General features: G+C 43.6%; 1 protein-coding gene across 3 annotated transcripts in view; it reads right to left on the reverse strand.

The window, feature by feature from the left end:
• Positions 1–338: 338 nt before the first annotated feature.
• Positions 339–24119, reverse strand: part of zgc:113223 (uncharacterized protein LOC541424 homolog) — a 65205-nt gene continuing 41424 nt past the window's right edge. For 2 of the 3 annotated variants that reach the window (XM_041216252.1, XM_041216254.1), the window contains 6 exons: positions 21629–21753; positions 14462–14536; positions 13871–13966; positions 8308–8436; positions 6168–6326; positions 339–1105 (listed from right to left, as the gene is read on the reverse strand). In XM_041216252.1, the coding sequence (XP_041072186.1) occupies positions 1019–1105; positions 6168–6326; positions 8308–8436; positions 13871–13966; positions 14462–14536; positions 21629–21753 (671 nt within the window). In that variant the 3' untranslated portion in view covers positions 339–1018. The remainder of the gene's footprint in view (positions 1106–6167; positions 6327–8307; positions 8437–13870; positions 13967–14461; positions 14537–21628; positions 21754–24119) is intronic. The other variant, XM_041216255.1, reaches the window with a different exon arrangement.

A 24119-nucleotide genomic window follows, 5' to 3' on the forward strand; every position in this document is an offset into this window, starting at 1 on the left:
TTCTGTGTTGTATAACTCTGTGGCCTCTTTCCCGGACTCTAGCCATGTGACAAGTGTTTCCAAGGCAGAGTCACCTGATCTGTGTGCCCTCTCTGCCTAGCCTATTGCACTATTTCAATGCAGTTTCAGTGTTGCAAATATTTCAGCTTCCCTTTAAGAGGGACAGCCTGCCTTTAAGAAAAGCAAGCTAGCTGCACCATGTGATTTCTGCACAATATTGTTCCCCCAACCACCCCCTGCAGAGCACAGAGGTAGCTGGCAGTGCAAAGAAGAAGGAAGCAGTGTAGGACTCACCCGGCCACATGCCACAATCACACAAATGAGCTGGATACACCAAGTTTATTTCATTCAGAAACAGCACAAGCAGGTTGCGAATCACAAACCATGGCCAACCATTGGTACACATGAAATTCTAGTCCAAAGTTTTAATATTTAAGTAAGATGGTGAATTTTTATTGACATGTATCTCTGGAACTTAAAATGAATTGAGATTCCCTTGTAGTGGATCACCCCGTATAATATTGGGCCATGCAGATCATGCAGGTGCCCTAAGCTACGGAGAGGAAAAACTAGTCAGGGTTCCTGCTCTCGCTCACTATTCTGTGAATTTATTGGAGAGTGTACATTGGTCGACAGTAGAATTGCGTAGAGTTGTGTTGATCCTCACTTTCTATGGGAAACCAGATGACTGAACCTTGCTGCAGTGAGTCAGCGATGGAAGGCCATTTGAGAGAGATTTACTGGAGGGCTGCATCATCCAGGGGACCACACTCCAGCAAGAGGCACTAACTATTGCAGATTAGCAAAGAAAAACTATTTCCCTAATGTTGCTGCAGCTGGTGATATGGGAGGGATTCCTCGCAGCCCAATTAGATTTCCCCCTGTTCAGTGTGGAGTGGTGAGGGTTCAGTGTGGTCAGAAGGAATGCAGTGGGTCTTCACAGGGAACAGTTGTCACTCCTTCCCTAGGCATTGCCAATAGCGAATTGAGAAGGATGGGCTGCCTCTGGGAGCGGAGGTTAGGATGCAGTTCTCCTTCCAATGATTCGTTTCCTGATATACAGGATTTGGTTCAGTAACATAACTGTCAGCGAGATCATCAAAACCTGAAAACGAGGAAAAAGACAAGAGTGTAAGAGAGCAAAACAAAAATTGTTAGGTTCCCCTCTCTCCTTCTGTAGAAGTTCACTCTTATTTGAGTAAGGTTATATATTGTTTCTGTACAACGAGTGCTGACAGGCCATTTGATCAAGTTTCCACACCACAGCTGCAATATACACGCCAGCCCATCTGAAAACCACCTGCTCTTATACTGCGGCCGCACACTCCTCCAGCGGGGTTTAGTTAAACAGGAATCAACCTCCCACCAAAAAGATGCTGATAATAGTGGGTGTCAGTTGAAATTGGCTACCTCAGCATGGACCGTGTGATTCTCAGCCCCATTCCACAAAGCTGACGTATGCAGCTGTGGTCATTGCACATGACGAGAGCTGGGAACCCACGCAATGGAGGACTCATGTCATTCAACATATTACTGTCAAAAAAAATCACATTAGAGGCTGAAGCAGTGCTGGAAAGAGTAGATAGCAACAGTAACATAGTGGTAATGTTACTAAACTATTAATTTAGAGACATGGACTAATGTCCCAGAGACATGAGACATGCAGCTAGGGGAATTTAAATTCAGATTACTAATAAATCTGCAATTAAAAGCTAGTTTCAGTAATGGTGACCATGAAATTAACAGATTGTCGTAAAAATGCATCTGGTTCACTCACGTACTTCGGGGAAGGTAATCTGCTGTCCTTACCCAGCTGGATCTATATGTGACTCCAGATGAATAACACTATGTGGTTGACTTATAACTGTCCTCTGAAATGACTCAGCAGCCATTTGGCTGTACCGCTATCGAAACCTTGAAAACAAATAAAACCGGACTACCCGGCATCAACCTAGCACCGGAAACAACAATGGCACATCCTGCCCAGTCAACCCCACAAAGTCAAAAAGCAAAAAACTGCGGATGCTGGAAATCCAAAACAAAAAAAAAATACCTGGAAAAACTCAGCAGGTCTGGCAGCATCTGTGGGGAGGAACACAGTTAACGTTTCGAGTCCTAATGACCCTTCAACAGAACTAAGTAAAAATAGAAGAGAGGTGAAATATAAGCTGGTTTAAAGGGGGTGGGGGGTGGGACAAATAGAGCTGGATAGAGGGCCAGTGATAGGTGGAGATAACCAAAAGATGTCACAGACAAAAGGACAAAGAGGTGTTGAAGGTGGTGATATTATCTAAGGAATGTGCTAATTAAGGGTAGAAAGCAGGACGAGCAAGGTACAGGTAGCCCTAGTGGAGGTGGGGTGGGGGGAAGGGATCGAAATAGGCTAAAAGGTAGAGATAAAACAATGGATGGAAATACATTTAAAAATAATGGAAATAGGTGGGAAAAGAAAAATATATATAAATTATTGGAAAAAAAGGGGGGGGGGGATTGGAAAGGGGGTAAGGATGGAGGAGAGAGCTCATGACCTAAAATTGTTGAACTCAATATTCAGTCCGGAAGGCTGTAAAGTACCTAGTCGGAAGATGAGGTGCTGTTCCTCCAGTTTGCATTGAGCTTCACTGGAACAAAGTCTCCCTTACTAACATCTGGTAATTTGTCACAAAATTGGGCGATCTGTCTCACAGGCCTGTCAAGCAACAGCCTGACATAATCATAATATGGATGTAGATTGGATATGGATGAGATGTTTCCCCTGGCTGGTGAGTCTAAAACCAGGAGACTTAATGTCAGGATAAGGGGTAGGCCACCTAAGACTGAGATAAGGAGGAATTTCTTCACTCAGAGTGTTGTGAATCTTTGGAACTCTCTACCCCAGAGAGCTGTGGAATCTCAATCATTGAGCATGTTCAAAACAGAAATCAGTAGACTTCTGGAGACATCAAGGGATATGGAGAAAGTGCAGGAAAGTGGCATTGAGGTAGATGATCAGCCATTCAATTGCAGAGCAGGCTCAACAGGCTGCATGGCCTATCCCTATTCCTATGTTACTCATGGAATCATATCTTACACCTAATAGCTCCTCCATCACCATTCCTGGGTATGTCCTATCCCACCAGCAGATACACCAGAGATGGCAATGCAGAGTGGTATATAGTCGAGACAGGGTTGCCCTGGGAGTTCCCAACATTAGAAGCCCCATGAAGTCTCATGGCATCAAGTCAAACATTGGTAAGGAAACCTCCTGCTGCTTACCACCTATCACCCTTCCTCAGCTGCTGAATCAGTACTCTTCCACATTGAACATCACTTGGAAGAAGCACTGAGGGCAGCAAGGGCACAGAATGTAGTCTGGGTTGTAGACTTCAGTGTCCATCATCAAGCGTGGCAACAGGCCTGATGGAACTGGCCAAGCCCTGAAGGACATATCTACCATAATAGGCTGCAGCAGGTGGTGAGCAAACCAACAAGAGGGTAAAACCTACTTGACCTCATCCTCACCAATCTACCTGTCGCAGATGCATCTTTCCATGACAGCATTGGTAGACGTCACTATTGCACAGTCCTTGTGGAGATGAAGTCTCATCTTCACCCTGATGATACCCTCCATCGTGTTGTATGGTACTACTGCCGTGCTAAATGGGATAGAATCAGGACATATTTGTCAGCTCAAAACTGGGTGTCTATGGGGCATTATGGGCTACAGCTGCAGCAGCAGAACTGTATTTAATCACAATCTGAAACTCAAGGCCCAGCATATCCCTCACTCTACCATTAACATCAAGCTGGGGGATGAACCCTGGTTCAATGAAGAGTGCAGGAGAGCATGCGAGCACCAGCACCAGGCATATCAGGTGCCAACCTGGTGAAGCTACAACACAGGGCTACATGCATGGTAAATAGAGGTAGCAACATGCTATGGACAGAGTAAAATTATCCCAGGCCAATGGATCAGATCAAAAATAAAAACAGAAAGTGCTGGAAAAACTCAGCAGGTCTGGAAGCATCTGTGGAGAGAGAAACAGAGTTAACATTTCGAGTCCAATATGACTCTTCTTCAGAACTTCTTAGAATCAGATCAAAACTCTGAAGTCTTCCCACATCCAGGCATGAATGATGATGGACAATTAAATAACTGACCAGAGGAAGAGGCTCCACAAATATCCCCATCCTCAATGATGGGGGAGCCCAGCACATCAGTGCAAAAGACAAGGCTGAAACATTCACAACAATCTTCAGCCAGAAATGCCAAGTGGATGAACCATCTTGGACTCCTTCTGAGGTCCCCATCATCACAGATGCCAGTCTTCAACCAATTCGATTCACTCTTCGCGATATCAAGAAATGGCTGAAGGCACAGGATACTGCAAAGGCTATGGTTCCTGACAACATCCTGACTGTAGTACCGAAGAACATGCTCCAGAACTTGCCGCGCCCCTAGCCAAGCTGTTCCAGCTACAATTCTGGCATCTACCCGACAATGTGGAAAATTGCCCAGACATAACCTGTCCACTAAAAGCAGGACAAATCCAACTCAGCCAATTACTGTCCATCAGTCTAGACTCAATCAGCAGCAAAGGAGGGAAGGGTTCATCAACAGTGCTATCAAGCAATACTTGCTTAGCAATAACCTGCTCACTGACAATCAGTTTGGGTTCTGTCAGGGCCCACTCAGCTCCTGATCTCATTACAGTCTTGATTCAAACATGGACAAACGAGCTGAACCCAAGAGGTGAGGTGAAAGTGACTCCCTTGACAACAAGGCAGCATTTGACTGAGTGTGGCATCAAGGAGCCCTGGCAAAACTGAAGTAAATGGGAATTGGCTAAGATACCTCCACTGGTTGCAGTTGTACCTAGCACAAAGGAAGGTGGTTGTGGTTGGTTGCAGGCCAATCATCTCAGCCCCAGGACATCATTGCAGGAGTTCCTCAGGATAATGCCTTTGGTTTAGTCATCTTCAGCTGCTTCACCAATGACCTTCCCTGCAGCAGAGGTCAAATGTCGGGGTGGTTGCTGATAATTGCAGTGTTCACTACCATTTGCAACTCCTCAGATGTTGAAGCAGTTCATGCCAGCATTCAGCAGACCTGAATAACATTCAGGCTTGAGCTGATAAGTGGCAAGTAAAATTTGCACCTCACAAGTGCCAGGCAGTGACCATCCTCAAACAAAGAGAAACTAAGCATCTCCCTTCAACATTCAATGGCATTACAATGGCTGAATCCCCCACTATCAATATCCTGGGGGTTACCATTGACCAGAAACATATGTGGACCAACAATATAAATACTGTAGCCACAAGACCAGGTCAGAAGCTGGGAATTCTGTGGAGAGCAACTCACTTCCTGAATCCCCAAATCCTGTCCACTATTTAGAAAGCACAAGTCAGGAATGTGATGGAAAACTCTCCACTTGCCTGGATGAATGCAACTCCAACAACTCTCAAGAAGCTTAACACCATCCAGGACAAAGCAGCCCACTTAATTGGCACCTCATGCACCTCCTTCAACATTGACTCATTCTACTACCTCTACACAGTGCCAGTACCATCTTCAAGATGCACAGTATGCAACTCACCCAGCCTCCTTCGACAGCACCTTCTAAACCCCTGAACTTTATCACTTAGAAGGACAAGGGCAGCAGATGCATGAGAACACCACCAATTGCAAGTTCCCCTCAGGGCCAAGGCCACCCAGACTTGGAACTAAATCGCTGTTTCATCACTGTCACTGGGTCAAAAACTTAGAACTTCCTCCCGAACAGCACTGTGGTACCTACACCAGGTGAACTGTAGTGGTTCAAGAAAGTGGCTCATCACCGCATTCTGAAGTACAATTAGGGATTAGCAAAAAATGCTGATCTTGCTAGCAATGCCCACATCCCAGGAATGCATTAAAAATAAACTATTGCTGGCAAGCTGTGACTCGGAGATACCAAAGTTGGCTAAAGGATCGAAAGATCGTAAGAAGCGCAGACTAAGAGGAGAGGAATTGAAAGAGTGAACTAGTGTAGTGAATGCTCTTGACTCCAGCACCATGAGAATGCAATAAAAAGAAACCCCAGAATAATAATCTTGAGCAGGAATTCAATGGGATTCTTCCTCTCTTCAGCCTGGGAGACTGGGGAGAAAGTTAATATTTATAAAATAGAGAGAGTGACACAGACCTCCAACAAAAGTAGGCCAAGGCCCAGACCACCAATCAGAAACAAGTTCTGTTGTCCCCAAGTGATGACCTTGTCCATACATCCACCAGTGTAAATTTGTTTCTTGGCTGTCGAACTTTTCATTGATTGAGTCTCATATCCACACATGGTGTTGAGTACCTATAGGGGAAAAAAGTGTTATAAGGTTCTATGTTGTCTCATGAAGAGATCTAGGGGCTTGTATCATTGAACAATAACAATTTATTAATAAAACATAATAATATACATATCACTGTGTGTTATTTTCAGGATACAGTCCTGACTAGTTGCTATCTCCATGCCGACTTCTACCAGACTCACCACTACACTCTACTACTCCCATGTGACTCCCTACATCATACTGTGGGCAGTATTGTTTCCCCAGTCCCACATTAACCCTTACAGTCCCACACACCCTAATATTACAGAAAGCAATTGACTGATGTGTCTCTTGGATCCTATCAAAGTTTGGTAAGATAGAACATAGTTCATTCCATGCAAAATAGGTGTCATAAAAGTTAAGAGTATTGCACAACAGTCTAACAAGAAAAAGTGTCACCTCATAGAGCACTGAGCCATGGTACCCAGTGTCCTAGTTAATGTTTATCCCTCAACCAACATTTGGAGAAAAGTAGACTATCTGATCCTTGACATTTTGCTGTTTATGGGAGTTCACTGAGCACACATTGGCTGCCAGGTTTCCCACGTTGCAACTGATCAACAAAGTACTTTATTGGCTGTAAAGCACTTTTGGACATCATGAAGTCATGAAAGGCACTTCTAGAAATGCAAGTTCTTTCTTTTTCTTGTTCCTTTCCTGATTTGCAGGGGCTGACTCCATAGTGAGCTGCACAGCTTCACTGGGCAGCGCAGACCCAACCTTTCCTTATGAGGCCAGGAGGAGCACAGCTGGTCCAGAAGGAACATTGAAAACATTTGTAAAACTTATCATACCGGGCCTCTCTGGTTCAGATCCTGGCAGATTTGACCTGGTTGGGAAGCTAGCACTGCTTTCCTGGGCTGGCATCAAGGTCTGGTCCCTATGATGTGATCAGACCTGGAGCTGCTTGTTTAAAATTGCGGGGCCCTTGCTGTCGACGATCTCAAATTACAGTCGGCCAGATGACCATGGGAGCAGGGTGGGTAATCCCTCTGTTCCTTTTTACCATACTCCCTATTCAATTTCCACAGGGCAAGGTTCAATGCATCAAATTAACTCCCACCCCCATCCCCCAATAGTTGAGTTGTTTTTCTGTGAAGAAAGGACACTTGGAATAAGTTGTAGCAGGCATTCGAGAGCCTGAGCGAGTGTTTTGAGTAGGGAAGACCAGGAAGGAACAAAAGAATGACTGTGCCATTTAGCTCTTTGAGCTTGTTCTGTTGCCATTCAATTAGATCATGGCTGATTTGTACATCAGCTCAATTTTCCAGCCTTGGTTCCATATCACTGGATGCCCTTTCCCAATAGAAATCTCTAATGGTCCTCCAGTACCAACAGCAGCATCTTGGGAGAGAGTTCCAAATTTCCACTACCCTCTGTGTGAAAAAGTGCTTCCAGATTTCATTCCAAATGGTCTGGCTGGAATTTTAATATGATAGCTTTGTGTTCTTGATTCGCCCACCAGAGGGAATAGCTCCTCTTCATCTCCTCCCTCAGGTACCATGCCTTACCATGCAATGTTGACCATGGACTTCCGTTGGATTGGTCCATGTTTATACTTGGCAAGTATAACCTTCCATCTCAAGGGAATTTTTTTCCCATACAATTGGCTAAGATTATGCAACCAGTGCTCAGAATTTGAAGATTAAGCCCTTGCATCATTCAGGTGAATTTGCAGTGTATCCCACCCATGGTTAATATACCCTTCCTGCGGTACAGAGAGCAAAATCGAATGCAGTACTCCTCCCCTGTTCTAGCTTGAGATTAAGGCCAATATTCCATTAGTCATTCTGATTATTTTCTGTACCTGTGTATTATCCAATCTTTTTATAATGTTGCATGAAAATCAATTCTAAGTTCCTATTCTTCACATTGCTACCACCTAACAAAACATCTCAGTGCTTAAATAGAAAGTAACCCATTCCTAGCCCAATATGATAGTATAAGGCAGCTCTTCCTCACCTCTTCAGTACCCATGACACAGCAGGAAAATGGCACTGCACACCGTTCAAGGCTGGGGTTAGTATCCACACAGTTGAAATACATATTCTTGGACCAGTCATTATAATTCGACACTCCGCAACATTTGAACTGAAAGAAAGGTAAAAGATCACATTCAAAACCTCTGGTAGAAGATTGATTCTCACTTAAAATTTCTTTGTTAATATTAAGACGTGTCAGTGCTGAGAAATACTGTTATCTCAAGCAGTCACCACTAGCATCAACCATCAGATTAGATCCAGGATATGGTCCTTTTTTTGTAAATTGCAGCGTATATTTTTCCATCCACAAAATTTATGTTTTTGCACATAATTTGACCCCCCCTCTTTTCAGCCACAACATGCTAAACACACATTAGTAATCAGACTCAATATTTCACCCCACAAATGTATGTTTTAGTTAGTTTATAGCTGGATGCAAGGGATCGAGAGGGGGTGACAAGAGCTATGTTGCAAAGATGTGTGGGAGTTTAAGACATGCCCACGCAGAACAGACATCACGTGGAGAACCACAAAGAGAAATAAGTGTTCCAACAAAACAAATGAAGTATGAAATAAAAACAGAAAATGCTGGAAAAACTCAATAGGTCTAGCAGCATCTGTCAAGAGAGAAACAGAGTTGACGTTTGAGTCTGTATGACTCTTCTTCAGAGCAACTGAAATATGAAGCTGGTTTCAAGCTAAAAGTCATAACATTTGTTAGCTTGTTAAATAATTGCGCTGCAGCGAGGGAATTCAGAGTCAATGAAGAAGGAATCCGCTGTTAAAAATGTTCAAGACCAAATGCACCATTCCATCAGGGACCAGCCACTGGCCTGAACTTGAGAAGCAAGCATCAGAATGGGTCCGCAAAACTCGTCAGAATGGTAACGTTGTCACCAGAAACATATCACGTATATATGCACCTCAGTGGGGAAAAATCAAACCCTGAGTCCAGCAAAGATTTCAGAGCAGCAGCCAGTTGGTGTAGCCGCTCTACGGATCGAAAATGTTTACTGTTGCAACAGAAGACCAAGACCAGCTCAGAGTCCATCAAAAGACCTTGATGCCAAAATTAGCAGTTTCCAGCGATTCCTCATCCGATAGCAGCAAACTGTGAGTACCATTAAGTCACTTTGGCAACATGGATGGAACACCCATGAATTCCGATGTGCCTAGCAACTGAACTGTGGAGTGGAAAGGTTCAAAAACAGTTCTAGTGAAAGCCATAGGACATGAGAAGACAAGATTCACAGTGGTATTAGCCTGCATGGCCAATGGAATGGAATTAAAGCCTATGGCAATTTTCAAACATAAAACCATGCTGAACATCAAGGTCTCTGCAGGAGATTTGTGCATGCCCATTACAAAGGTTGGATGGTTGAGGATGGAGTAAAGTTATGACATGTGGCATTGGCACCCTGGTGGCTAATGTAAAGAATGCATCTTATTAGTGTGGGACATATTCAGATCCAATATGAGATCAAGAGATGCTTGGCCTTAATAGCCAAGTGGTCATGGTACTGGGTTTGTAACCCCAAGATCAAGAGTTCAAATCTCACAATAGCAAACTATGAAACAATGTAACTTCAAGCTTGGCCTAAATAGCCAAGTGGTTATGGTACTGGGTTTATAACCCCAAGATCAAGAGTTCAAGTCTCACAATGGCAAAACTATGAGATCAAGAGGTACCTACAATGAAATAACACCCAAAATGCTACCAGGGGGTCTAACAACCATAGTTCAGCCTTTGGATGTGTGCCTCAACAAGCCATTCAAAGATCACGTTTGAACTAAATGAAATAGCTGGATGGTTGGTGGAGAAGAAACCTTCACAAAGGGTGGGAATGTGCACACTGCCCCAATTGATGTTTTACATGGTTTTGTCATCAAATCGTGGGATGCTATTAGTGCATAAACTGCCATCAGATCATTGAAAATCATGTGGAATATCCAATTCAATGGACGGAGAGGAAGCTGATTTGTTGTGGAGGGATGATTCTGAAATCGAAAGTGCCACACCTAATCCAGAGTGGAGTCCTTGAGATGATGCCATAGCCAAGGTAACCTAGATTGAATTCAATGAACTCTGTGTCAGATGCTGAAGGCAATGAATTTGACGGGTTTTAAAATGCTTTAATTGAGGTAAAAGGTATCTACGTACAATTAGTTTATTGAATAAACCCTGCCACACTACATGAATTATATACTAATGTGAATTACCAGTCTTTTTCTCTTTTTCATTTCAAAATGGTAACCGCCCACACTGGCGGTTCACATTCTGCACTCAGCATATAAGTGGACCCTCATTTTTGGAATGAATTTTGGAGGCTTCAGAGGTTGGCTTATACAGTAACATTTATGCTACTTTTCTTATCAAGTACTTTTAACTGAGGTACAGGATGTGGTAAGTACAGTCACACATTCTCTATCTTCTCCCATCAACATACCTCGGTTGCAACTTCAGAAAAGCACCAATAAGACACTTTTTGATATCGAACACCAGACCCTCTCTGAATGAGATTGCCCATTTATTTTGTACTGTGGGCTTGTAGCCAGGGAATTAAATTGAGACTTGCTTTGCATATGTCCTTACAGCCCATAAACAGGAGATGGATCATAGGATTGACAGTTCCAGTGGCAGTAATGGCTAACTGGATCCTCAAGCCCTCTTTCTTCACCCTCGTTCAATTATGCTGTAGTGCTGGAGTAGAAAATATGGCCAATCTCTATGCTGGTGCCATGTTCTGTACTGACTCCTATTGAGCTCGTTGGCCAGACCCCTAAGTTGTTGGTGAGATCCGGCTAGGGACCAATAATGTTTTGTCCAAAGCAGGCAAAGTTTGAGATTCAAGACACTTGCTAGGAGAATAAAGCCTCAAGATTCCACGGGTTTTGAACAAACAAAAATAAACTTTACTGTACAAGGTCAGAAAGATAAAACAATTTACAATAGTTATCTTATACTCTAACATTCAGGGTAAGTATGAGGTACATGTGAATTAACAGGCGAACTGTGGTCAAATACACCACACTACACAATAAATGACAAATGCGACCAAAATGGATTCCATGGATTTTTCAACAACCCACCCAGATGTTAGTTGCACTGTGACTCAACTAAGCTCACTGAAACTCCATCTGTCTCATGAGGGTTTCCAATCTTCATCTTCAAAGATTCCACCTTGGAATTCTCTCCAAAAGTCACTCCAACTCGAATGGCTTCGACAACTGCTCATCTCGCAGGGTTTCAATCTCACCTTCTGAGACTCCTTTTCCCTGGGTTCCTTAAACACCAATTCACAAGCATAATTTCAGCTCTTTAGCCATGCCAGGCATAATACTACTGCTCCAAAGGGGAACATTTGCCCCAACGACACACAGCATGGAGTCACCAACCTTCAGCTTTCTTGGATCTTCAGGGCTTCTCCCTAGCCCACTTTACTTTAAGTCTGCTCCCCGCAGCCCTTTCTCTAACTTGGAGCCTGTTTCTCTGCTCCTTCCTTTAATTGAGCTTAACTGGGGCCTGTTTTTGTCCCCTGTCTTTGACCCCTCCCTGGAACTTGCTTTTGGGAGACCTCTCCCTTGTCCCCTGCCTGGGACAGTTCTTGGGATCTGTCCCTGTCCCCTTCCCCTGTCCCTCTCTCTGGGACTCTTGCTGGCCATGGCACTCTGCACCTCGCCACCTGACCTGGGTTGTTGTACCTTTCTTCTTTATCCTCCAGATGCAGGCGAGCAGGGCCTGTCCTGGGCCTGAAGAATGTGAATGTGCAAAACTGTGCTTGTGCAGCCTGCTCCCGGCTTGTGGCATGCACAGGAGACCTGAAGAATGTCGGGACCTCCAAGTTAAAGTTAGATTTCTTAATACTCCACTTCAGGAGCTATTTTTTTTTTGGAGCATAATAAGGAAGGGGAGGGATACAACGTGGATTAGGCTAGACCACAGAAAGCAGCACCCAGCTATTGGTAAACTCATTCTGATTAACAAAGTCAGATTGTGGGTTCAATAGGCAGGCAGGTTTGGACAAGGACTTCTATGGCTAACATGCGCTCTGGGGCTTGCACTGCCTGTGGTAGTATCGGTCAGTTGTGCCGTCAAGCACTCTTGCTCTGCCCCCTCCCTGATGTACTTCATTAGTCCCCTAAGGAGAAAAGCCCTGAAGTGGAAAGCGCCTCACTGGGCAGCCACCTCTACTTTACCAATCAGTAAGCAGAGCTTAGGGATGTTTTCCCTCATCATAACCTTTCCACATTTTTCTGCCAGCCACTGGGTTTTTGTCAGCTACTTGTGTTAACCAAATAAATTCTACTACCAAGAGGGTGCAAAGGCAACAGTATCTGGGAATTCTGTGGAGCAAGACCTAGCAGTGCTGCAACCTTGTCTCTTTCTGCCCTCGAACAAGAATAGTGAGGTGGAGTACTGTTTAGGGAAGTATTTCCCTCTACTTGTGCCCTGGTGATGCTGAGTGTAAGAGACGCCTGTACATCCCGGGTATCTGCAGGAGGGAGGATTTCAGTTCTTAAAGGTGAATTCCTGAAAGGTTGGTCTCCCGAGAACCACTTGCCTTCAGGAAACTGGCCTTCAGAGAACAGGGCTCTAGTATTTGAACTTCTTCACCTTCACAGGCTGTCAACTCTGATCCATGTCAGCAAAAGACATGCTGTACTATTAAACTCCATGTCCCAGCTGAAGTGGACACCTGCTAGGGAAATGCAAATATCTCCATCCCGCAGGATTTCGGGTAGGATCACAGGCCTATTCAGAGGGTGGTTGGCAGTTCCAACTCCTAAAACACATCCGGAGCAGTTTTATGGGCTTAGACATATTTCTTGTCAAAGGAAGCTTTTGTCAACACTTGAGAGTGCTGAGATATCCTCTTCCATCCCCACGCTTGGGCCATAGGTGAAGTTTAGCAAAGAGCATTTTCAGACATATGTTGAATTGTATGAAATAGGAATTAGTTACCCAGTGACAACTGGAGAAGCTCACTTTTTACTGTCAAGAATAAATGTTCTTGGTTTGGGTCACTGACAATGGAAGGCAGTTAGGGGAGATGTTTTTCTAATTTTATACTTTAAATTTGCAGAGCAAAATTTAAAAGAGAAGTCACACGGGAAAGGTAACAGGACAGTGAAGCACAAGGTTCCAGGTATCTGATGCTCTACTAGAAAATCAAATGCAATTTAATTTCCAAAAAACTTAATAAAATTGTCTGGCAGGAGTACTCCTCTCAGATAGTCAAATAGCGTCGATCCATCCAAGTACCAAAGGAAAAGGTCCAGATGCTTGTCAAGTGCCACCAAAAATAACTTGGTGTTTGAATTTTATTTGAGATTGAAAAGTTCATTTAAGTAATTGAAACTAGAAGTAAAAAGGAAGGGTAAGACAAGTGACTGTCATTAAAATTGCTTAAACATAATACTCCTCTATTACACTGCATCATGAGAAAGTATTACATTTAAATGATTTTATTGAAAATGAGGACCAATCATTAAGCTGCAGATTATAACCAGAGCACACTGCACAGACACAGCAGAATCAATACCTTTTTCTGGATGTAATCAATGAGATTTTGCAGGTCAAGGTCATCCCTGTATCTGATTATCCCTTTCTTGAATAATGCCACACTCTTCCTTTCAACCTTAAATGAATGAAATTTAGTTTAGAACCAGTGGGAGCTTTGCAATATTATTGTTCGCTACAATATCCCTGAGGTCTGACAGACAGAAAGAAAGACCAAGTGGTTTGATCCTCATCAGAAAACTACCAATGGCACAGTGAGGACTAACATCTCTGTTCCTGAATGTTTCAACAGACCAAGGCTTTGACTTTCTGAGCACCAGGCAGTGGTGCTCATCCAATGCCAGCCAATGACAAAGAATCGTCAGGGGTTAGATCATGCCAATTGGTCCCATTCCACTGTCCATTCCCCAAGGGTCTGTAAATTAGGAGTAATTCCAGAAGAACCAGATAAGTTGGCCATCCACATTATGTGTGGGTGCCAAACCGAGCACTGCTCATGCACAATGGCCCTATGCCTCAGAGAGAATCATTCTAGATTCTTCTATTCCTCTGCACCAACTGCAGGGAAACACGTGCATAAAGAAAGGCAAAAATAAATGAATATTCATTTTACCTTTTTGGAGAATATGAAGCCAAGTGCAGCACCTATTACCTGAAGCAACAGGATGAGCAGGAGGGACCACATAAACTGCAAATAAAGATACAACTCTTAGTATATGCAGTGCAGACCAGCAAGGGCCATACGTATTGTTAAACCTGATAGAACTATCGTCTCAACAATATCAATTCCTCTACATAAGAACGTAAGAAATAGGAGCAGGAGTAAGCCATTCAGCCCTTCAAGCCTGCTCATTCAAGGTTAGAGCTTATGGTTGGTTCAGGAGTATATGCTACAGCCACTCACATTAGGAACACACATCAGAACTTCATTGGGAATGGCAGTTTGGAACATTAGCCCATACACTGATATATCAATGGGGGTGGACAATGATCACCTTATTTAAACAGTCATCGTTACTGTCTAATACTCCCTTGAACAAATCTTAAACTCTAGCCTTGAATGGGCAGGGATTAATACTGTGGAGTTTTGCTTAAACATTTATGAAGAACTTTCAATTGAAAGGTTAGTAATGCATCGACATTATGTGGGTTGAATTTCAATTAAAAACAAGTGGGTTGGATTGGGTGGAAGTTAAAATCTCAAAATTCTGTTTCCCGACCCAAACTCTCCAACAACCTGCTCACTCCTGGTTTTACCTGGAGCTGCAATGTGGGAGGGAGACCAGCCTGTCCCAAAGAGGTGGTTTGCCGCTTTAGATATGATAATCAGGCTGCAGCATTTCAACTGCTGTTGGCTGGGTTTCCTGAGGGTCAAGAAACCTGGAAACTTCCTCGGGACAGGGACTTGGTGGATTCAGGAGGTCTGTGCATTCACACTTACTTCCTGGATCCACCTGCTTATGTCCATGGATGGGCTCCCTAACAACAAGCGAAGCCTTTTATCCCTCCTTCCAGGCCTCTGATTTCACAGGCTCCTGACATCTCCCCAGGCACCACTCTTGTCAATCAGCCTGCCCCTGGTGTGGCTGGCCTCTGGGTGGGGAAGCACTCAGTGACATGCTGTGGAGTTGAATCTCCACTGAGGGCGGGGGAATCCTAAATTACAGGCCTCACCTCCACTTTCCGACTGACCCCCCCCCCTGCAGATCCAGTTAGTAAAAATTCCGCTTTGGGTTTAAGGAAGTAAACTTCCCAGAGGAATGGGAATATTCTTTCAACTGATGTGGGCATCACTGGCTAGGTCAGCATTTATTGCCCATCCCTAACTGCCCTTCTTGAACTGCTGCAGTCTATGTGGTGTAGGTACACCCGCAATGCTGTTAGGGAGGGAGTTCCAGGATTTTGACCCAGCGACAGTGAAGGAACGGAGATATATTTCCAAGCCAGAATGGTGAGTGATTTGGAGGGGAACTTCCAGGTGATGGTGTTCCCATGCATCTGCTGCCCTTGTCCTTCTAGATGGCAGAGGTCATGGGTTTGGAAGGTGCTCTCGAAGGAGCCTTGGTGAGTTGCTGCAGTGCATCTTGTAGATGGTACACACTGCTGCTACTGTGCGTCGGTGGTGGAGGGAGTGAATGTTTAAGGTGGTGGATGCGGTGCCAATCAAGTGGGCTGCTTTGTCCTGGATGTTGTCGAGCTTCTTAAGTGTTATTAGAGCTGCACATATCCAGGCAAATGGGGAGTATTCCATCACACTCCTGACTTGTGTCTTGTAGATGGTGGACAGGCTTTGGGGAGTCAGGAGGTGAATTACTGCAGAATTCCCAGCCTCTGACCTGCTCTTGTAATCACAGTATTTATATGGTAAGTCCAGTTCAGTTTCTGGTCAATGGTAACCACCAGGATGTTGATGGAAGGGATTCAGCGATGGTAATGCTGTTGAATATCATGGGGAGATGGTTAGATTGTATCTTGTTGGAGATTGCCATTGCCTGGCACTTGTGGGAAAGTGACTTGGTATTTATCAGCCCAAGCCCAAGTTCGTAACAATAGTCCGTATAAAGTAGCAATGAGTGGGTGCTTCTGCTACTCAATGATTTTTTATTTATATCATGTAAGTCTGGAGTTATAGGGCCTGAACTCACACTAGGGCACAGGACTCAGCTTGTGCGCTAAGTGCAGGTTTAGCCTACAATTGCACTACAGGTGTAAATCTGTGAGTTGCTAGCATCAAACAGAACTTGGGGAAGTTTAGGCTCCAACATCAAACCCTTTGACACCTGCTGGACTTGATGAGGTTGTTAACCCTCCAGATCATCCACAAGTTGTTTTTCCTAAGATTGCTTGCAGCAAGTGCGTTGTACATACGGTATGCCTTCTGAAATCTACTCTGGTGCCCCTCCTGGGTACTTTCCTGATGGGAGGAGTAAGCTCGGTGATGGACAGCTGCATGCCCCTTGGGACAGAGTCGCCAGCTCCAACTTTTCATGTTGGGTCATGAGATTGCCCCTGGAACTGGTCAGGCCCAATCTGGTGCCACGCTCATGCCTGTCCCAGCATCGATTCTGACACCTTGAACTTGGTAGGACTGGGCACTTCACATACAAGGATATAAAGTGAATAGAAAAGATGGAGAAGGAAAAAGTGGAGGTGGGGTGCCAGTAACGATTTGGGAAGACATTGTAGTGCTGGGAGAAAGAGGATTTCCTTGAGGGGCCAAGTTCAAAGTTCATTTGGTTAGCGTTGAGAAGCAGAAACAGGTAACATCATGCTTCTTGGAGTATTCTATAGGCCACCAAGTAATGAGAGATAGTAAGAGGAGTAAATCTATAGGGAAATCACAGAGATATGCATGAACTATAGCGATACTGGGGGATTTTAACCACCCAAATATCGATTGGGATACTGTAAGTTCAAAGGGTAAGGAGGGGTAAGAGTTTCTGATAAAAGCAAAATACTGCACATGCTGGAAATCTGAAATAAAAACAGAAAATGCTGGGAAAACTCAGCAGGTCTGGCAGCATCTGTGGAGAAACAGAGTTAATGTTTTATAAGACCATAAGACATAGGAGCAGAAATTAGGCCATTCGGCCCATCGAGTCTTCTCCGCCATTCAATCATGGCTGATAAGTTTCTCAACCCCATTCTCCCGCCTTCTCCCTGTAACCTTTGATCCCCTTACCAATCAAGAACCTATCTATCTCGGTCTTAAATACATTCAATGACCTGGCCTCCACAGCCTTCTGTGGCAATGAAATCCATAGATTCACCACTCTCTGGCTAAAGAAGTTTCTCCTCATCTCTGTTCTAAAAGGTCTTCCCTTTACTCTGAGGCTGTGCCCTCGGGTCCTAGTCTCTCCTACTAATGGAAACATCTTCCCCACGTCCACTCTATCCAGGCCTTTCAGTATTCTGTAAGTTTCAATCAGATCCCCCCTCATCCTTCTAAACTCCACCGAGTATAGATCCAGAGTCCTCAAATGATCCTCATTTGTTAAGCCTTTCATTCCTGGGATCATTCTTGTGAACCTCCTCTGGACCCTCTCCAGGGCCAGCACATCCTTCCTGAGATACGGGCCCCAAAATTGCTCACAATATTCCAAATGTGGTCTGACCAGAGCCTTATAAAGCCTCAGCAGCAGATCCCTGCTTTTATGTTCTAGTCCTCTCGAAATAAATGCCAACATTGCATTTGCCTTCCTAACTACCGACTCAACCTGCAAGTTAACCTTAAGAGAACAAAACAAAAACAGAATTACCTGGAAAAACTCAGCAGGTCTGGCAGCATCGGCGGAGAAGAAAAGAGTTGACGTTTCGAGTCCTCATTACCCTTCGACAGAACTTGAGTTCGAGTCCAAGAAAGAGTTGAAATATAAGCTGGTTTAAGGTGTGTGTGTGGGGGACGGAGAGATCGAGAGAGAGGTGGAGGGGGGAGGTGTGGTTGTAGGGACAAACAAGCAGTGATAGAAGCAGATCATCAAAAGATGTCAACGACAATAGTACAATAGAACACATAGGTGTTAAAGTTAAAGTTGGTGATATTATCTAAACGAATGTGCTAATTAAGAATGGATGGTAGGGCACTCAAGGTATAGCTCTAGTGGGGTTTTTTTTTTATAATGGAAATAGGTGGGAAAAGGAAAATCTTTATAATTTATTGGAAAAAAAAAGGAAGGGGGAAACAGAAAGGGGGTGGGGATGGGGGAGGGAGCTCACGACCTAAAGTTGTCTCTCTCTCTCTATCTCTCTGCCCCCAACACTCACACCTTAAACCAGCTTATATTTCAACTCTTTCTTGGACTCGAACTCAAGTTCTGTCGAAGGGTCATGAGGACTCGAAACGTCAACTCTTTTCTTCTCCGCCGATGCTGCCAGACCTGCTGAGTTTTTCCAGGTAATTCTGTTTTTGTTTTGGATTTCCAGCATCCGCAGTTTTTTTGTTTTTAACCTTAAGAGAATCCTGGACTAGGACTCCCAAGTCCCTTTGTACTCCAGATTTCTGAATTCTCTCCACATTTAGAAAATTGTCTATGCCTCTATTCTTCCTATCAAAGTGCATGACCTCACACTTCCCCATGTTGTATTCCATCTGCCACTTCTTTGCCCATTCTCCTAACCTGTCCAAATCCTTCTGCAGCCTCCCCGCCTCCTCAATACTACCTGTCCTTCCATCTATCTTTGTATCAACTGCAAACTTAGCCAGAATGCCCTCAGTTCCTTCATCTAGATCATTAATGTATAAAGTGAAAAGTTGTGGTCCCAACACTGACCCCTGCGGAACTCCACTAGTCACCGGCCACCATCCTGAGAAGGACCCCCTTATCCCCACTCTCTGCCTCCTGCCAGACAGCCAATCTTCTACCCATGCTAGAATCTTGCCTCTAACACCATGGGCTCTTATCTTACTGAGCAGCCTCCTGTGCGGCACCTTTTCAAAGGCCTTCTGAAGTCCAAGTAGATAACATCCATTGGCTCTCCTTTGTCTAACCTACTCATTACCTCCTCAAAGAATTCTAACAGATTTGTCAGGTATGAACTCCCCTTGATGAAACCATGCTGACTTTGCCCTATTTTACCATGCACTTCCAAGTATTCTGAAATCTCATCCTTAATAATGGACTGTAAAATCTTACCAACGACCAACGTTTTGAGTCTGTATGACTCTTCTTCAGCCTGCTGCCAGGCTTGCTGAACTTTTCCAGCATTTTCTGTTTTATTTAAGAGTTTCTGAACCTCCTTGACCAGTATGTCTTGGCCTAACTAGAAAGGAGGCTTTGATGGATCTGGCATTAAGAAAAGAGGTGGACTAAGTGTCTGTGGGGGAACATTTGAGTAAGAGTGATTATTTTATCATAAGGTTTAACAAAATTGAGACTTATGGAATAGAAGGATCAGTGTGCATTTGGATAAAAATTAAGGTTGGTGACAGGAAGCAGAGAGTGATTGCAGATGGTTGTTTTTTTGGACTGGAGTAGACAGTGATGATCCCCAAGGGTCAGTGTTAGGAAGACTTTTTTTGTTATATATAAATGACCTGAATATTGGAATACAGAGTAAAATTTCAAATTTTGTGGATGATACCAAATTTGGAAACGTGACAGTCAGGATGATTTGAATTGACTGAGACAAGACATAGATAGGCTAGCAGAATGGGCAGGCAAGTAGCAGATACAACTGAATACAGAAAGGTGTGAGGTTATGGATTTTGGCAGAAGGGATAGGAAGAGGCAATATAGGCTTAATGGTGCAGTTTTAAAGAGTGTGCAGGGACATAGGGATCTGGGGCTGCTTGCACACCCACCTTTGAAGGTGGCAATACATATTGATAGATTGGTTAGCAAGGCATCTGGGGTTTTGGGCTTCATAAGTAGAGGCATAGAGCACAAGAGCAGAAAGTTATACCGATTCTCTAGAAAGCTCTGGTTAGGCCTCAACTAGAGTATTTTGTCAGGTTCTGATCACCACACTTTAGGACGGATGTGAAGATCCTTGCGAGGGAGCAGAGGAGATTTACCAGAATGGTTTAGGGATGGGGTGGACTTCAGTTACAAGGTTAGATTTAAGAAGCTCGGGTTGATCTCGTTGGAGCAAAGGAGATTGAGGGGAGGTTTAATGTAAGTGTATAAGATTATGACAGATTTGGATAAGGTAGACAAGGAAAAACTCATTAGCTAATTGTATAAAGACTAGGGTTCACAGTTTTAAGATTTTGAGCAGGAGATGCAGGGGAGATGTGAGGAAGAACTTTGTTATGCAGCGCATTGTAACAACCTGGAACTTGCTGCTGACAAGGGTGGTGGAAACAGAAACAATCAAAAGGAAATTGGATGGGCACTTGAAGGAAGTAAACTTGCAGAGCTACAGATATTGAGCTGGGGAGTGGGACTGACTGGATTGCTCCTTGGAGAGCCAACATGGTCTCCTTCTGTGGCATAAATTATTCTGTGACTCTATGAATCTCTATGAACACATTTGAAGGAGCTGGCTGGCTGTGCCTGACAGAATGGGAAGGGTCAGGAGGCACTGGGTACAGAACCAGACATTCAGGTACCTTCTTCATGTTGATACACAGGGTAGGCTGAGTCATGCCAAATACCTCAATGCTCACAGCCTGATCCACCCTTGAGATAAGATATCCCTGTTGATTTTTGAAAATCCTACACACATATAATACTGGAGTCTAATGTTCAGGTTCTGGCCAATCTCTCAATAAACATCATTAGAAACAGATATGCTAGTCCCTATCTCATTGCTGTTTGTGGGAGCTTGCTATGTAGAGGTTGGCTATTGCATTATAACAGGGACTACTCTTCAAAAGTACTTCATTAATTGTAAAGTGCTTCAGAGTGTCTTGAGGGACCATCAAAATGTAAATCTTTCTTTTTCTTCATAGACCTATAAACTTTGGAAGACAATCAGCTTGGGTCTTTTATGAGGCCATCAGACAGAAGGTATTATTCAATGAAGTTGAATTAGGAACTATCTATAGGAATCTATCTATAGGAACTATCTATAGGAATCTATCTAGGAACCACGATCTATATCCACAACATATCAGACTGCGCTTTATCATAAAGCAGGATCTGGTACTGCACACCACACTCACTCATTTACCTTAGAAAAACAACAACTTGAATTTCCTTTGCAACTCTAACTTGCTACCTATGCAATGAATTAAATGAGCTGGAGTAAGACACATTTCAGGCTTTTGTCCTACAGCATTCCTGACCATTATAAATGCAAGAACATTTTTTCTATTACAAGGGCTGAAAGTACTCACAATTTTCAGGAGAATTTGAATATCACGCAGCGCTCCTGTGCAGCCCAGTAAAGTGATACAGAATATTAAACATCCAACTATGATCAGTAGCAATGCGGGATCTGCTGTCAGAGAATCCACAGCACCTGAAAGGAAAATGGAAGATTCACCACGATCTATATCCACAGCATACCTGACTCTGCTTTATCATAAAGCACGATCTGGTACTGCACACCACACTCACTCACTTACCTTACAAAAACAACAACTTGAATTTCCTTTGCAACTCTAACACAGACAGTTAGAGGAAAAGAGAGGGTAAGAGATCTGATGGAAGACTTCACTGAAGAAATGGGTCCTGAGAAGATTTTAAAGGTAGCAGAGGAACCACCTTTTTATTCATTTACAGGATGTGGGCATGCCTGGCTAGGCCAGCATTTATTGCCCATCCCTAATTACCCTTGAGATGGTGGTGGTGAGCCACCTTCTTGGACTGCTGCAGTCCATGTGGTGTAGGTATACCATCAGTGCTGTTAGGGAGCGAGTTCCAGGATTTTGTCCCAGCAATGGTGAAGGAATAGCGATATATTTCCAAGTCAGGATAGTGTGTGGCTAAGATAGATTGGGGAACTTCACTAAAAGGCATGTCTGTGGAAATGCAATGGTTAATATTTAAGGGATGAATGTAAGCATTGCAACAGTTATACATTCCTTTCTGGTGCAAAAACCCAAAAGGAAAAGTGGCCCAACCATGGCTAACAAAAAATTTAAGGATAGTATTAAATCCAAAGAGGAGTCATATCAAGTTGCTAGAAAAAGTAGCAAGTCTGAGGATTGGGAGCAGTTTCGAATTCAGCAAAGGAGGACCAAGAGATTGATTAAGAGGGGAAAATAGAATATTTGAGTAAACTTGCAAGGGACATAAAAGCAGGCTGTAAAAGCTTCCAGAAGTATGTAAAAAGAAAAAGATTAGCAAAGACAAATGTAGGTCCCTTGCCGTCTGAAAGGGGTGAATTTATAATACAGAACAAGGAAATGATAGAGCAATTAAATAACTACTTTAGTTCTGTCTTCCCAGAAATACTAGGGAATCAAGAGCCTAGTGAGAAGGAGGAATTGAAGGAAATTAGTATTGCTAAAAAAACAGTCCTGGAGAAATTAATGGGACTGAAAGCCAATAAATCCCCAGGGCCTGATAAGCTACAATCTCAGGGTACTAAAGGGAAATCCCAGGGAAATAGTGGATGCGTTCATTGTCATCTTCCAAAATTTTGTAGATTCTGGGACAGTCTCAGCAGATTGGAGGGTGGCAAATGTAACCCCACTGTTTAAAAAAGGAGGGAGGGAGAAAATAGCGAATTACAGACCGGCTAACCTAACATCAGTTGTAGGGAAAATGCTAGAGTCTATTATAAAGGATGTGATAACAGGACACTTAGAAAATATCAACAGGATTAGACAAAAGTCAACATGGATTTGTGAAAGGGAAATCACGTTTGACAAACCTATTGGAATTTTTTGAGGACGTAACTAGTAGAATAGATAAGGGAGAGCCAGTGGATGTGGTGTATTTGAATTTTCAGAAAGCTTTTGATAAAGTATCACATAAATGTGTAAAATTAAAGCACATGGGATGGGGTTAATATATTGACATGGATTGAGAATTGGTTAGCAAACAGGAAACAGAGAGCAGGAATAAATGGGTCTTTTTCAGAGTGGCAGGCAGTGACTATTGGGTTCCACAAGGATCAGTGCTTGGGCCCCAGCTATTCACAATATATATCAATGATTTGAATGAGGGAACCAAATGTAATATTTCCAAGTTTGCTGACGACGCAATGTGAGGAGGATGTTAAGAGGCTTCAAGGTGATTTAGACATGTTGAGTGAGTGGGCAAATACATGGCAGATGCAGTATAATGTGGATAAGTGTGAAGTTATCCACTTCAGTAGGAAAAACAGAATTGTAGAGTTTTATTCAAATGGTGATAGATTGGGAAATGTTGATGTACAAAGGGATCTGTGTCCTTGTGCACCAATCATTGAAAGCAAGCATGCAAGTGCAGCAAGTAGTTAAGGAGGCAAATGGTGAGTTGGCCTTCATTGCGAAAGGACTTAGTACAGGAGTAAGGATGTCTTACTGCAGCTGTACAGGGCTTTGGTGGGATCACACCTGGAGTATTGTGTGCAGTTTTGGTCTCCTTACCTAAGAAAGGATATACTTGCCATAGAGGGAGTGCAGCGAAGGTTCACCAGACTGATTCCTGGGATGACAGGATTGTCATATGAGGAGAGTTTTGGCCCAACTAGGCCTGTATTCACAGGAGTTCAGAAGAATGAGAGGGGATCTCATTGAAACACATAAAATTCTGACAGGACTGAACAGACTGGATGCAGGGATGAAGTTTCCTCTGGCTGGGGGTCTAGAACAAGGGGTCACAATCTCAGGATACAGGGTAGGCCATTTAGGACTGAGATGAGGAGAAACATCTTCACTTAGAGGGTGCTGAACC

Source organism: Carcharodon carcharias, chromosome 21, assembly GCF_017639515.1.
Source record: "Carcharodon carcharias isolate sCarCar2 chromosome 21, sCarCar2.pri, whole genome shotgun sequence".
In the NCBI taxonomy this organism is placed as follows: Eukaryota; Metazoa; Chordata; class Chondrichthyes; order Lamniformes; family Lamnidae; genus Carcharodon; species Carcharodon carcharias.